Source organism: Diuraphis noxia, unplaced genomic scaffold (genome assembly GCF_037042655.1).
Source record: "Diuraphis noxia isolate RWA-SAM2 unplaced genomic scaffold, SU_Dnox_SAM2 contig0001, whole genome shotgun sequence".
NCBI classification, from domain to species: Eukaryota; Metazoa; Arthropoda; class Insecta; order Hemiptera; family Aphididae; genus Diuraphis; species Diuraphis noxia.
Window position 1 is genome coordinate 80,489,774 of NW_028301711.1, and position 14,179 is coordinate 80,503,952.

General features: G+C 28.3%; 1 protein-coding gene and 1 pseudogene across 1 annotated transcript; one reads left to right on the forward strand and one right to left on the reverse strand.

The window, feature by feature from the left end:
* Window positions 1–9,680: 9,680 nt before the first annotated feature.
* On the reverse strand, window positions 9,681–11,477 carry LOC149061969 (uncharacterized). Its single transcript, XM_089215165.1, has 7 exons — window positions 11,468–11,477; window positions 10,998–11,096; window positions 10,574–10,696; window positions 10,323–10,517; window positions 10,083–10,245; window positions 9,951–10,018; window positions 9,681–9,889 (listed from the first exon to the last, which is right to left on the reverse strand). The coding sequence occupies exons 1-7, from the start codon at window positions 11,475–11,477 to the stop codon at window positions 9,681–9,683; spliced, it is 867 nt and encodes a 288-aa protein (XP_089071291.1).
* Window positions 11,478–11,749: 272 nt separating this feature from the next.
* On the forward strand, window positions 11,750–13,495 carry LOC149061970 (zinc finger MYM-type protein 1-like; annotated as a pseudogene).
* The last annotated feature ends 684 nt before the right edge of the window (window positions 13,496–14,179 follow it).

The window sequence follows — 14,179 nt, forward strand, 5'->3', positions numbered from 1 at the left end:
GTCGACTAATGTTATGTGGATCTTTGTCATCAGTTTTCGATGCACTGTTTCGACTTATATATTATGTGAATATTTAGTAGAATCTCGTGATTTCACTGGTATCATTGACTATAAATACTAAAATACTATAAGTTTTCGATTTTCAATTACTTGTTTATTCCTAAATAACATACATTTTCAATCATATATTTAAATAAAGCATTATTGTTAAATTTAAAACTTGCCTTTCTTTATTTAAGCTGTTTATAATCTCTGGTTCATTTTGCATACAAATGTTAAAAAATCTATCAGCTTTTAGTAATGCAAATGCTAATTTGTGATATTCATTTTTAGCATTATTGTTTAAAGACTTATAATTATAAAAATGAAGAATAATATAATTATTTTGTTGCATTTTAAAAATAGGTATGTGGAAAATACATTTTAATACTTACTTCTAAAGCTTTTTTTAAAGCTGTCCATTGGTTTTACTACAAGTACCTACACAAAGATTTTGACCACCAACTCCACCAACTTTTGAAAAAAACACACATACTTTACAAAAACCACCCTGTTTAACTTCTGAATATGCTAACCACTTTTATAATTGTAACCAACGATGTTGAAATCTAAGATTTCTAATTTTATTCTTTTACTATCTAATGGGAATTTATATGATTCTGCCGGAATCCATACATTAGTCAAAATCTGTATTAGTTAATTAATGAAAAACAATCCATAAATAATTAAAAGCGATAATACTAGGTATTTATTCATTCATTTAAAAATGTATAAAAAATAAATAAATATAACAATTTACTTAGATAACAAACGCTCCATAGTTTGTAAGGAACTCAAATATACGCAAAGACCTCAAAATACCAACTCAAACAAAATTCTAACACATCAAACTCTTGGCTGTGTGCTTCTTCGAATCTATCCACAAGTCAACAGGTTCAATGCATTACCACATCAACATCAAACCACCCCCACAACGCCGCCTAAAACGTGGACGCCCGCATGACCTAATTCCTCAAGAAACATTATAACTTAAGACTCTAACTTTTGTTAACACTTAATTTAAAATTGTAAAATTTAATTATCGCACTTAAAATGCCAAAAATGTATTACCTTTCCTACATCTCTAGGTATAGATAGCGTAAGCTATGAGTACCTTATTATAAAAAAAAAAAAAATAAAAATTTACTCACAAGATTTGTATCAGCATCTAAATCACAATTTATAAATAAACCAATATCATTAAGATGTTGTATTGGAGGTTCAGCAATTTCAAAACCATCGATATGTCTTAATTTTGGCGGTTTAGAAATAATGGAACCATCATCGGCATCGTCAGAATTTCATTTTCTAATTGTATTAGTTAATACTGTAGCCGAGGATGGTTTAAAAAAATCTTTGAAGTATGTTGTTTCCTCATAATTATTTAAATTTTAAATGCACAATTTAATCAACTCGGCGTCTCGGAATAATATCATAAACAATGAGTACCTACGACTGACGAATGATGAGTGACCGGATTCCTAATATTCCGATTCTCGTGTATATTTAATTTTTGTTTTTATATAATAATATTTATTAATTATTATTAAACTTATTTTCAGCTTTCAATGAACAAATTTTAAATAACCAGTATTAATACAAAATAGATAATATTTTAGTATTTTAGTACTAATTTCAAAACAACGAGCATTATATTATATTTATATTCTTAATGCAGGAAAATCTATTATTATCCGCACGGATATGCGGGCATCACGCGTCGTCGTTATTAGCGATAACTTAGTGGTGACGACTGTCAACAGCCGGTTATTCATATTTTATTCTTGTAAATAAACAAGAATTATATTTGTACGTTATTCTTATATAATATTATCATATTATATGAAATAAATATAACAAAATATTAATATGGTTACCAATAATTGGTCATTATTAGTGCTAGGGACTTCATGCCCTATAAAATCTTAAAATATTCATGCATTTATGCCCTTAAAAATTATCATATATGCTATTAAAATATGCAAAAATGCTAAAATATGCTCTAAACAAAATTGTTATTTTTCGTAAAAAACATAAAGAAATTACAAAATTATAAAGATAAACTAATATTTTCATTTCTTCTTTTTTGAGCATTAACTTTAATTTCACAAAGTTTACAAAATAGTACTGATTCATCAATAAAAAACACAGAACTACCGAATTCTGAAACAAATGACTGTAGGCGACTACATGTATTTGTTTTTACTTTAGGCATTTTTAATTTAATATTTAAAAAAAAAACGATACGAACTATACTAACGCAAGTCGAAAATGCATAGGTATTACCTAATATAATATTATGATACGAACGAATAGACGAATTGACATCAACTACCGACACACACTAACAACACACAAATAATTGGAAAAACACAGTAGGTAAATACACATGGTATAGATTATATTTATAATTTATATAATTATTTTTATCTATTTTTTCCAATTTTTCCAATTTTTAGAAAATTCATATTGAATGTGGTATAGTACGTATGGTTTGGGTTCATTACCTGAAACAAATTGGTGAATTCTCATGCGATTCAACTTTTCCTCTTTTTTTAGAGCGTCGATAAATTTCCAAATTGATGGATGAACCGCATTTAAAATTTATTTAAAGAATTTATTTAAGGAATGCCATCCTTCAATAGCATTGTTGGTCCTTGGTATATCATTTTTATCAATTCATAACAGTTCCATAATAATTGTATAGGAAACTTTGGGAGACCTTCGTTTCCTGTTACGACTTATATGACCTATCCACGTGTCTTCAAAATAATCTAAGAGAGGTATCAATATTGTTTCATGTTCTATATAAAAATCAGTTTGTAATAGGTCTTCAAATGTAGTAATAACAAAAGTGGAAAAAACAGTCATTTATTACTGTTTGAGGAAATACTTTTTTTTACTGCATTTATTGTAGCTTGTTCGTAATCTAGCATTATAGAAATTGGCTTAAATTCTGGTCTTAACTCTAGGATTTTTTTAAATAAACAAATGTATATTTCTTTATTTATATTTGGAAGGAGTGCAAAAACGGATGGCAAAACATTACTATATAAATTGTACGCCGTGAATTGTATATAGCTGGTAGAAAATACTAGGTAACGATGAAAAAGTACCATCAACATATAAATGTTCACAATCAACCATCATATCAAGATTTTCCCTAGTTTAAAAAATTAATATGCATGGAATTTCTTGATTTTGCGAGTAACTATTATATAATAAAAATGGTTTACCATCTAATGTTGTAAATTCTGGTGGAATGATCAACTCCTTCAATGAAGCTGGAATTGCTGGCGCCACTAATTCTTTTTGGCTAATTCGTTAAAAACAGTTTTTTTCATTGAATCAACTGCTGGTAATTGACTAGCAACTGCTTCAGTAATCTACAATAGTAATAATAGTTGTTCCTACAAGCGCCGAGATATCAGTTTCAGCATTTATATTATATGATATTACACGAATACTGTTTATACTAACAATAATTATAAGTATCATATTACGTACGATTGGTGGGGACTGTCAATCTGTTATTAGCGAGTAGAACTATAATGTACGTCATTACGATTTATACTGTTAACAATAAATGTCTATATAGTACGTTTATGTTGTTATTTATATTAATAATACATAACAAATTGGCGACGAAGAAAATAATAATTTAATCATAATCACTAGTGCATTAGAAATTTCAAGTATTTTATTCATACTAATATAACATGGCAACTCCTAAGACAGAATCCTTAACAAACTTCAATAAAGTTATTGGGTCACCTGGGAACTTTGAAAAAGGTATAGATATTACAATTTTTGAGTCAAAATTGACAAATTATTTTTAGCAAATGAAATCGAAAACAATATTCAAAAAAGAGCCATTCTAGTATCATCAGTCTGTGAGAAAATTCACAAAGTACTTTTTAGTATAAGTGTTCCTAGCACGCCAAAGGAAGTTTAGTATGACACTCTAATGAAAAGTTTGAACAAATATTTCAAACCAATAAAATCGTACTTCGCGGATAGGTATACATTTTATCAAGCTAAACAAAGATAAGATGAATCGGTGTGCCAATGGGGTGCACGTGTCGAAAATCTTGCTACAAAATGTGGGTTTTCGTCGGAACTAACAACAGTCATTAGAGACATATTTGCTGTCAGTATGAGTTCAGGACCAATCCAAGATCGTCTGTTAGAAAATAATGCCTCAAAAATTGGAGTTACATATTCAAATCAATGGAAATCGTGACAGCCAAAGAAGCTGTAATAAATGACAAGAGTGGCTGGAAAAAAGAAGAATACGTAGAAGTACCAAAAAATAAAAATAATAAAGGACATAGTGCTAAGCAGGAGTTCAACACATACAAGGAATCAAAAATGAAATGTGGGATTTGTGGCCGTTCCAATCACTTTCAAAAAGACTGCAGATACAAAGACTTCGAGTGCGACAATTGTGGTGAAAAATATCATTTGACTACCGTGTGTAAAAAGGGTTCCACTATCACAAAACACAATGCTCGTTTAGACAAATTACTAAATGTATTGTCAAATGCAGGTTTAAGATTAAAGTTGAATAAATACAAATTTATACAAAAGCCAATTAAATGTTTGGGTCACAGGTTAGACGAAAATGGTTTACATACACTAACAAAACACATAGATGTTATAAACGATGCCATTGTCCCAGAAAATAAAACATTGCTAAAATCATTTTTAGGTTTAGTTACGTATTATATAAAATTTATTCCAAACGCTGCAAATATTTTAAAACCATTGTACACTCTTTTACGTAACGGCAGTGAATGGAATTGGACACCAGAATGTGACCAAGCATTCAATAAAGTCAAACAAATTTTAATTTCGAAACCCGTATTGGCACATTATGATCATAATATTCCGATTAAACTCGTTGTAGACTCGTCATCTTATGCACTAGGCGCAGTTTTTTCCCATGTGTACCTAGATCGTACTGAAAAACCTATGGCATATGCATCAAGAGTTCTATCTGAGTCAGAATGTAAATTTCCACAAATTGAAAAAGAAGCTTTAGCAATTATTTACGGGGTTACGAAATTTTATGACTATTTATATGGTAGGTATTTTCTATTAGAAACCGACCATAAACCGTTAATATATATTTTCGGTGATAAGAAAGGTATCCCAATTTACGCGGCTAATAGGTTACAACGATGGGCCTATGTTTTATCATCATTCGATTTCGACATAAAATATGAGAAATCCGAAGATAATACAGCCGATTTTTTATCACGAATAAAAGGTTCAAAATCAAAAATTGAAAATCATAATGAAGAATGTATTAGTCTTAATTTGTATTCACGAACAATCACCTTTCACATTAGACTGGTCTAAAATAAAAATTGAAACAAGTAGAGACACAATTCTCGCCAAAGTATTAAACGCAGTCAAAACAAGAGAATGGAATAGTGATTTTTCTAAAAATTTAGAACTTAATTCATATAATTTACGAAAAACTCAAATTGCAATGGAACAGGGATGTCTATTATGGGGTTACCGTGTTATTATACCAGCTAAATTTCGAAATAATATACTCAAGGAACTTCATTCATGTCATATAGGTTCCTCCAGTATGAAAAGTTTAGCGAGATCATACTTTTGGTGGCCAGGAATGGACAAAGAAATCGAAAATATCACACAAAGTTGCGACAATTGTATTAATGTCAGGCAAAATCCGCCAAAATCTGTGACATCACCTCGGAAATGGCCAGGAAAACCGTGGACTAGAGTGCATTGCGATTTTCTTGGACCATTTCAAAATAAATATTTTTTTGTCATTGTTGACGCAACCACAAAATGGTTAGAAGTATTTCAAATAAATTCTATGACAGCAGAAATTGTTATTCAAAAATTTTCAGAAACGATAGCACGATTTGGAATTCCAAAAACAACTACATCAGATGGTGCAAAATGTTTCACTGGTTTTGAATTTCAAGCATATTGCAAAAATCTAGGTATAAGGCATATGACAGGCGCTCCATTTCGATTTCACCCAGAATCAAATTGCTGTGCGGAATAAGCAATCAAAACAATAAAAAACAATTTTTTTAAATGCTTGACTGCACAATCCCAATTAAATAAATTTCTTTTGATGTATCGTAATACACCTCATTCAAAAACACGAGAAACGCCAGCTAAGCTAATGTTAGTTCGATCAACACGTTTACAATTTGATGCGTTAATGCCGAATACGAGTGAAGTGGTTATTAAACGACAAGTATCACAAATAAAAAATGGTGGAAATAGGATAGTATCATTTAATACAGGTGATAATATTTTGGCTAGAGATTATAGGAATAATAACAATAAATGGCAAAAGAGTAAAATTATCAAATCCATTAGTTGTAATACACACGATATAGAGCTCGATGGCGAAACAATTTGGAAGAGACACAATGATCAATTATTCATTGATAAATCGTTGACAAAATATTGAAAATATCAAAACAGTAGGTGCAAAACAAAATCCTGATACTACAATAATAAATAAAACCTCCAGACCAATTAGATCTAGAAAACCACCTCAGCGATATTTTCCAAGTGATTATAATTAATGTAATTAAACTTACTAACACGCTAACATAGCAGATTAAGTAATACACAAAATACTATTAATATATTTTTTTAAGGAAAAAGATATTGCATATTCAGCATTTATATTAGGTATATGATATTACACGTATACTGTTTATACTAACAATAATCATAAGTATCATATTACGTTCGGTGGGGACAGTCCATCGGTTTTTAGCGAGTAGAACTATTACGATTTATACTTTTAACAATAAATGTCTATCGTATATAATACGTTTATGTTATTATTTATATTAATAATACCTAACATCAGTCATGCCTCACAACAACCTTCCAACGTCTACCTCACATCTATCAACGGAAAATACATCAAAACAAGACGCTCAACCTTGACCTCGGCCTCTCACCCCTGGACGTTCGAGATAGCTAATATTTCGTGGGCAATGATCAGAGTTGACTTTCTTCAGTATTCGGTCTTTTAGTCGATTTTCGGTGGTATTTCACAATTCGACATTTTGATCATTCTATCGAGGGCAGGCCAACACTTAGGATCGATCACCGATCGATGTTGTTTATGTTTTCTCAAAAACTAGAAAAATTCATTGTCCATCAATCATGATACTTCAAGTTCTTGTCCCAGTTTGTTCAAGACAATATAATATACATAAAATAATATGAAATATTGAATTTTTTTTTTTTTATTGTACAATTACAATATTTTAGTGTTTATTTTAATTATTTATTGTATTATTCATTTTATTTTATGTGATAACAAACAAGTACCCTAATGTTACTTTAAGGATTTTAGATTATCATTGTAATGCCGTAATGGTTATTTCTAGGGAAAGAATTAAAAATATTTTAAAATAAAAATACAAATTTTTAAATGTATTTAAATTTATTATGCTTAGACATATTAACATGTTTAAAATATTTATGTTTGGTTCCTTTCAATTTTTGTCTATCTTCAAAGCCATTGCTTTGAACTAATTTTTAACTTTAAAAAAAAAAAAAGATTAATTCAATGTAATGTAATGCATTTACCATTATGATGAAATTATATTATAAAATACATAATATATTATTTATTTAAGTATCCCGGTGTGTTATCTTATTTTATTCGTTCTATATTAACACAAAGAAATACATATTTTTGATTTATTGATAAAAATTCAGTTCATAAATTTTTTTTGTTAATTTAGGCTGAATTTTATTTTTAATTTAAATAATAAATTATGAGGAACCTTATTCTAAATTTTCGAGTTTTTTTGGCGGAGCAAAAAAAAAAACTCGGTTCTACATTAATTTTATTGAAAATTATTAAAAATAAAAATGTCTTATTCCTAAAAATGCTACAAACGATGCCATATTCTATTCTACCATCGCTAATGTATCAGAAAATTCATCGAAATATTATTTCAAATGCAGATAACAACAACCAACAGATATGACATCTACATCACACTATCTGTTCTCACCGCCATCTGTACAATTTATTAAAAAGAGGTAAAAACTATGCTTATGTATGAGTTCCTATAAATACATCGTATTGTTCAATTTCGCCAACAACCCCTGCATAAAATATGTCTTTAAATGCTAATTAGACGCAGTGACGTACAGTGGCGGATTTAGCGTCAGACAAAGTAGGCAGTTGCCTAGGGTGGCAATTTTAGGCCAATATTTTATTGAGAATACTCTAGGTTTCTTTTTGATTTTCTAATGTACGGTGATTACTCTGAAGGATGGAAAAAAATGTTTAATATTTAAGTATAATAATATTCTTGTTAATATAATTTCTTCTTTATTTTATAATACATAACAATAAACGTCCAAGTAAATTATCGAACGACTGCCGGAACGTAGATCTATTATCTTAATACTAAACATAGATAACTTTTGGCATTATGTGATGCCAACTATAATTTTACTTATGTTAATATCGGCATGCCTGGTAGGTGCAGTGATGGTGGTGTTTTAAAATCCTGCGAATTAGGCAAACAAATTTTAAACAATGGTTTAGGATTTCCTGAACCTTCTCCTATAAGTGAGAGTTCAGGAATTATACCTTACTTTATAGTTGCTGATGAAGCAACTACTTACATCAATGATGAGACCATACCCTGGTCGTGGAAAATAGAAATTACCAATTAACATAAAAATATTTAATTACAGGTAAAAAGCTGTACTACAATAAATACCCCATATGAGTAGTTCTGATATATTAATGCCTTTTAGACTCAGCAGAGCTAGAAGATGTATTGAAAATTGTTTTGGGATATTAGCATCAAGGTGGAGAATATATAGACAAGCTATAATTGCTAGCGAAGAGACTGTTAATGCCATAATTAAAGCTACAGTAGTACTTCATAACTTTATAAAAAATAAGGAGACAGACTATGGTACTTTAATTATACATATAATATTTATATATGTGTGTTAACTTACATTTAATTCCAGGATTATAATCTCATAACAGTCATAACTATTCAGTTAATGATGAAGTTATTAGTCACCAAAGAAGAAGTCAAGTTCCAGGTTTAATGCCTGTTTCACAAATGAGTTCCAATTTTTATGATAAGAATGCAAAAGATATTAGAAATAAATTAACTGAGTATTTTTCCAACGAAGGAGCCATACCGTTTCAATACAACTATGTATAATATTATTATTGATATTACTGATTTAAAAATATTATTATGTTTACCTATAATGTAAATTGTAATAAGATTTAAGCAGAGAGTATACTGCCCGAGTCTTATTTGTATGAAAATGTCATGTTAATAATAAGTATAATGATTATAATATTGTCTAACAATAAAATAAAACATTTTCAACTTTACTACTATAGGTATAACAAATAAAATATAATTAGGAACTCCCTTTAATTAATATCATAGGAAAACAAAATTACAAAATCACAATTACTTTTAGGTAGGTAATTTAAATTAAATAAAACAGTTTCAACTTTAGATATAAAAAACAAAATAAATAAGGAACTCCCTTAAACTAAATTTAAATCATAGTAAAACAAAATTAATTCACATAATTTTTTTTTTGTTAGGCATTTTAAATTTTTTCTATTCAATTTGCTCAAATACCATGTTAATGAATGTGTGTTGTAATCTGAGTTTAGCATTTCTTGGTAGACCTACCATAAGTCTTGTCAAATATGAACAAAAATCTCTATCTTCATTTATTTCTTCAGGTTTTGTGGGAGTTGGAGGAATTGGCCTGCTATTTTTTAACTCGTCAATTATCATTGACATGTGATCTTCCATTAATAATTCTAATTTATAAACTAAATGCAATTAATATAGATAATAATTTTTATAACACGTACTGTATACTTTTTTTCCGTTTTGGTGGTTCTTCTGTATCAAACTCTTCGCAAGTACTAGGAATACTATCCGTAGTGCTATAAAATATATTATAAACAATTTAAACAAAATAATCATAAAGTTTTTTTAATTGACATTTACCCTTTTTTACATAATACTACATCATCTAAAAACTGTAAACTGCGTAAATGAGGCCATTCTTTTTTACTAGCTGCACTGCCAGAAGGTGGAATTTTTTTCTCTCTCGTATACTTTTCTTTTAAATACTTCCAACTTTTTTGCAATGCAGAAATTGAATATTTTCCTATTAAAATAAGTTTATTATAATAATAATTGGTTTTTATAAATTATCTAAAGTATAATATCAGCTTTCATGTTAACGGTTAAAATGTACATATACACTATTCCATAAGTTAGCCTTGATAGCATCAGATCTTTCACCGAGGAATAATTTAAAGTTCCATAGAGGTGCACATGTTTCAATGATTTCAATAAGTTTTGACATATCTTGTTTAGCAACACCATCTTCTGACTTTTTACAGTTAACATTTGAAGCTGACATATCATTAAAATCACCTAGACATATTGTTTGTATAGTAACTCATAGTTCATACTATTGTACTGTTATATACTACTCATTGCTAAAGAAACTGTATTATTTTGTAATTTCTTATTAACTGTTGGTAAATTATTGTTTAACAATAAGGTTGGTTCATCATTCTTGGACTTGATCAATTTATACTTGTTTAATTCTACTTTAAAATACATAAATATTGTAAATGTTTATGTTAATTTATATCAATATTGTTTCCTTAACAAGTTAAACAGGTGTGTCAACAACTTAATGATACACATTACCCTTGGAAATATAAGTGCACATGGCCAGTGCATACAAAAGAGTGATCAAGTAGTACATGGGATAAATTAGGGGTAGACGGATTGATCCAAAACTTGTACCGTTGCTGACATACCAGTTTAATTTGTGTTGATCAATTAATCAATCAATCAATGTATCAGTTAATTTTAACCAACTAGTTACTATTATATTAAGCATACTTGGTGCAGGTGTATCTTCTGACGAATTATACGGGGAACTTTCTATTTCAAACTGATAATCAATCAAAAAAAGATGCACTTTGCATTGAAATCCGGGCCCTACTTATAACCAAACACAATTGAGACGTATGGCTCATGTCCGTAGTTTCATCCAACATGATGGTATAGAAGGTAGAAAAGGAAATTTTTTTCAAAATATTTTCTATTATAATATCACTTATTACGGATAAAATTTCCTATTTTGAAGTTTTACTTATGTACGTATTCTTTTCCTATTTTCGTCAACTATTCTCATACGCTGAGTTTTTACTAAGTTAATTATTTTTTTTCCGGATTTTCATAATTATTTATAAAATCTTTAGATTTCAAAACAGCTTCCCCGTGGTATTTTGTATTTTGATGACTATTCAAATCTCTCGAATTTCCCAATAAGTTTTTAAAATTTACCATAAGCTTAGTGACAAGTATACCTAGAGGCATAGCATTTTTATCACCAGTACCATGTCCTTTAAAATAGAATAAACTAAAATATTTGCAAAACAAGCCTTTTTGATTTTCAGAAAAAACAGTCTATGGATATAAATCAAGATGCTTTTGACTTAAATATCGACGTATTTCTTTTCCATCACGATTTTCAATGGAATAAGGGAATTAAAAATCTTTGGAGGATTTCAATGATTTTTTACACATCGAGCGTCTAGTATTGAAGGAACATAATTTTATTAAATTTTAGGTGCTATAAACAAGAATTTATGTCTATTTGTGTTAGATATACAAAAGGTCTAGAAGTATTTGAAAGATTTTTGGGGTTTATTGATGTATCTGAAAAGCAAGATTCAGAAACCCTTGTTCAAACTATTTTTACATTTTTGGACAAATTAAATTTAAAAGATATTCCTATATTAGCACAGTCTTATGATGGGGCTAGTGTCATGGCTGGTAAAAGAAATGGTGTTCAAGCCAAATTACAAATTCAACACCCACAAGCAATTTATACTCATTGTATGGCTCATAGAGTCAATCTAGTTATTGTTGACATGTGCAAAGATATAGATGTATACTTTTCTACCTACCATTATTGTAATTATGGTAAAAAATCTAATACTTTTATCATTTTCAGTATGCAAAACATTTCTTTAACGCTATTGAGTCATTGTACGTTTACTTCTCTCGACCTTCATCCAATAAATAGTTAAAAGAAATGCAACAAAAAATGAACATTAAAGCATCAAACTTAATGAAGATCAGTGATACCCGCTGGGTTTGTAGATATACAAATTGCCAAGCTGTTAAAAATAACTATGAAGTTATTTTAGAAATTTTAAGAGATGAAATTAATAATAATAATGATATGGATGTTGCACAAGCAATAGGTATATTAAATATTTTCAGTTAATAAATACATGTATTAATTTTAAAAAATAAATAAATTAAATTTACCTCATTTATAATTTAGGAATTCAAACCATGATAAAAAGGGGATTTATAGTATTTTTGTTTTTGTTTGAAGATGTATTAAGTAAAATTGATATTCTTAGTAATAATTTACAACAAAAACAAGCTACTTTAGGAAAAGCTGTTAATTTGGTAAATGGCGTTATAAAAACTTTTGAAAATAATCGTAATAATGAAACTTTCAACGGTGTTTGGACTGAAATTTCATCATATGCTAAAAAGTTAGACATATCATTGGAAATAGGTTTGTATAATTTAAATTTTTATAAACACATTATTGCATGTTATAATTTTTTATTTTTTTGCATTGGAAAGGTTCAAAGACAAAACGAAAAAGGAATGAGCCAACAAATTTCAAAGATTATTATGTTTTATCTAAAACTGGTAATCAGTGTTCTTCTAAAGTCATGAATGACAATATGACTGAAGAAAAATAAAAATCTGAGCACTAGAAAATAAATGCTTATTTTACAGTTCTGGATTGCATAACAGTTGGTTTGAAAAAAAGGTTTTCAAAAGAAAATTTAGATATTGGAATTGCTGTTGATCATTTGTTTAAATTAAACTATGAGGACAGTCTAATATTTATTGAAAAATATGAGGTGAGTTTTTCAAATTAAACACATTTGGATATTCAATGTCAAGAAAAAATTTTATTTTTATATTATCTATGTTTTCAGAAAATATTATGTATAAATAAAATGTCTTTAAAATCAGATATGTTGGTTGCTAAAAATTGTATAAACAAAGAAATTGTTGATTTAAATGACATTTTGCCTACTATAAATTATGATATGTTTCCAAATTTGTACAAATTACTTCAAGCGGCCTTAACAATACCAATAACTTCCGCATCATGTGAACGATCTTTTTCAGTTATGAAGCGCATAAATACATGGATCAGAAGTACAATGACAAATGATCGGTTTTCAAACCTTTCTATTCTACAAATTGAACGAGACTTAACTTCAGAAATAAAAACTGAAGATATTTTAAATATATTCAGTACAAATAAACGTAGAATTGACTTACATTTATCATAAGAGTAGGTACATTAAAATAAAATGTTTTTTATTTGAAAGCTTGGTAAATTGTATTAATCCTACGTTTATTTATATTAAGAATATTAATAGATAATGTAATAATAAAATAAAACTTTCAAAATTGTTTTGTTTCTTTTTTTAATGTAGGTACTCACTTCAGAGTCATAATTCAATAAACATGCATTGCATATTTATTGATTGACTATGTACATTTTAACTTTTTATATAAGTATATAACTGTAATGACTATTGATGTTGTAATTCAATACATTCAATTTTAGCATAGTTTAATAAAAAATAGTCAAGGATTTAAGTCCCCCTTGTTAATTAGGGTATGCTACGCCTATGAACGTATCAACCAATTCCTTAATTTTCAGAAAAGCAATTAAAAAATTTTTATTTTTATTTTGATAGATGCGGAAAAAAAATTTAAAGTTTTGATCTTTTTGTATGTCCATATTAATTGTTAACTTGTACTTTATCAAAATTTCTACCAATAACAACCGAATTTGTGTTTTTGAACTTATTTAAACTACTTTTCTTTGTACATGTCGGAGATACGTTTCTATGATCCTAATTCAAATACAATATTTTGGTACTTATGATTTTCTATGTCTAACTTGATTATTTCTTTAAATCAGAATATTGTCAACTTACATGATATTATTGTTTATAATTGATATA

Bases quoted from the DNA above. Each gene is read 5' to 3' on its own strand.
- LOC149061969 (XM_089215165.1), bottom strand. The intron at 10,697-10,997 runs GTATGCTTAATA...TGTATTTTAAAG, and splicing joins AGAAGATACACCTGCACCAA to TAGAATTAAACAAGTATAAA. The intron at 10,019-10,082 runs GTAAATGTCAAT...TATATTTTATAG, and splicing joins GTAGTATTATGTAAAAAAGG to CACTACGGATAGTATTCCTA.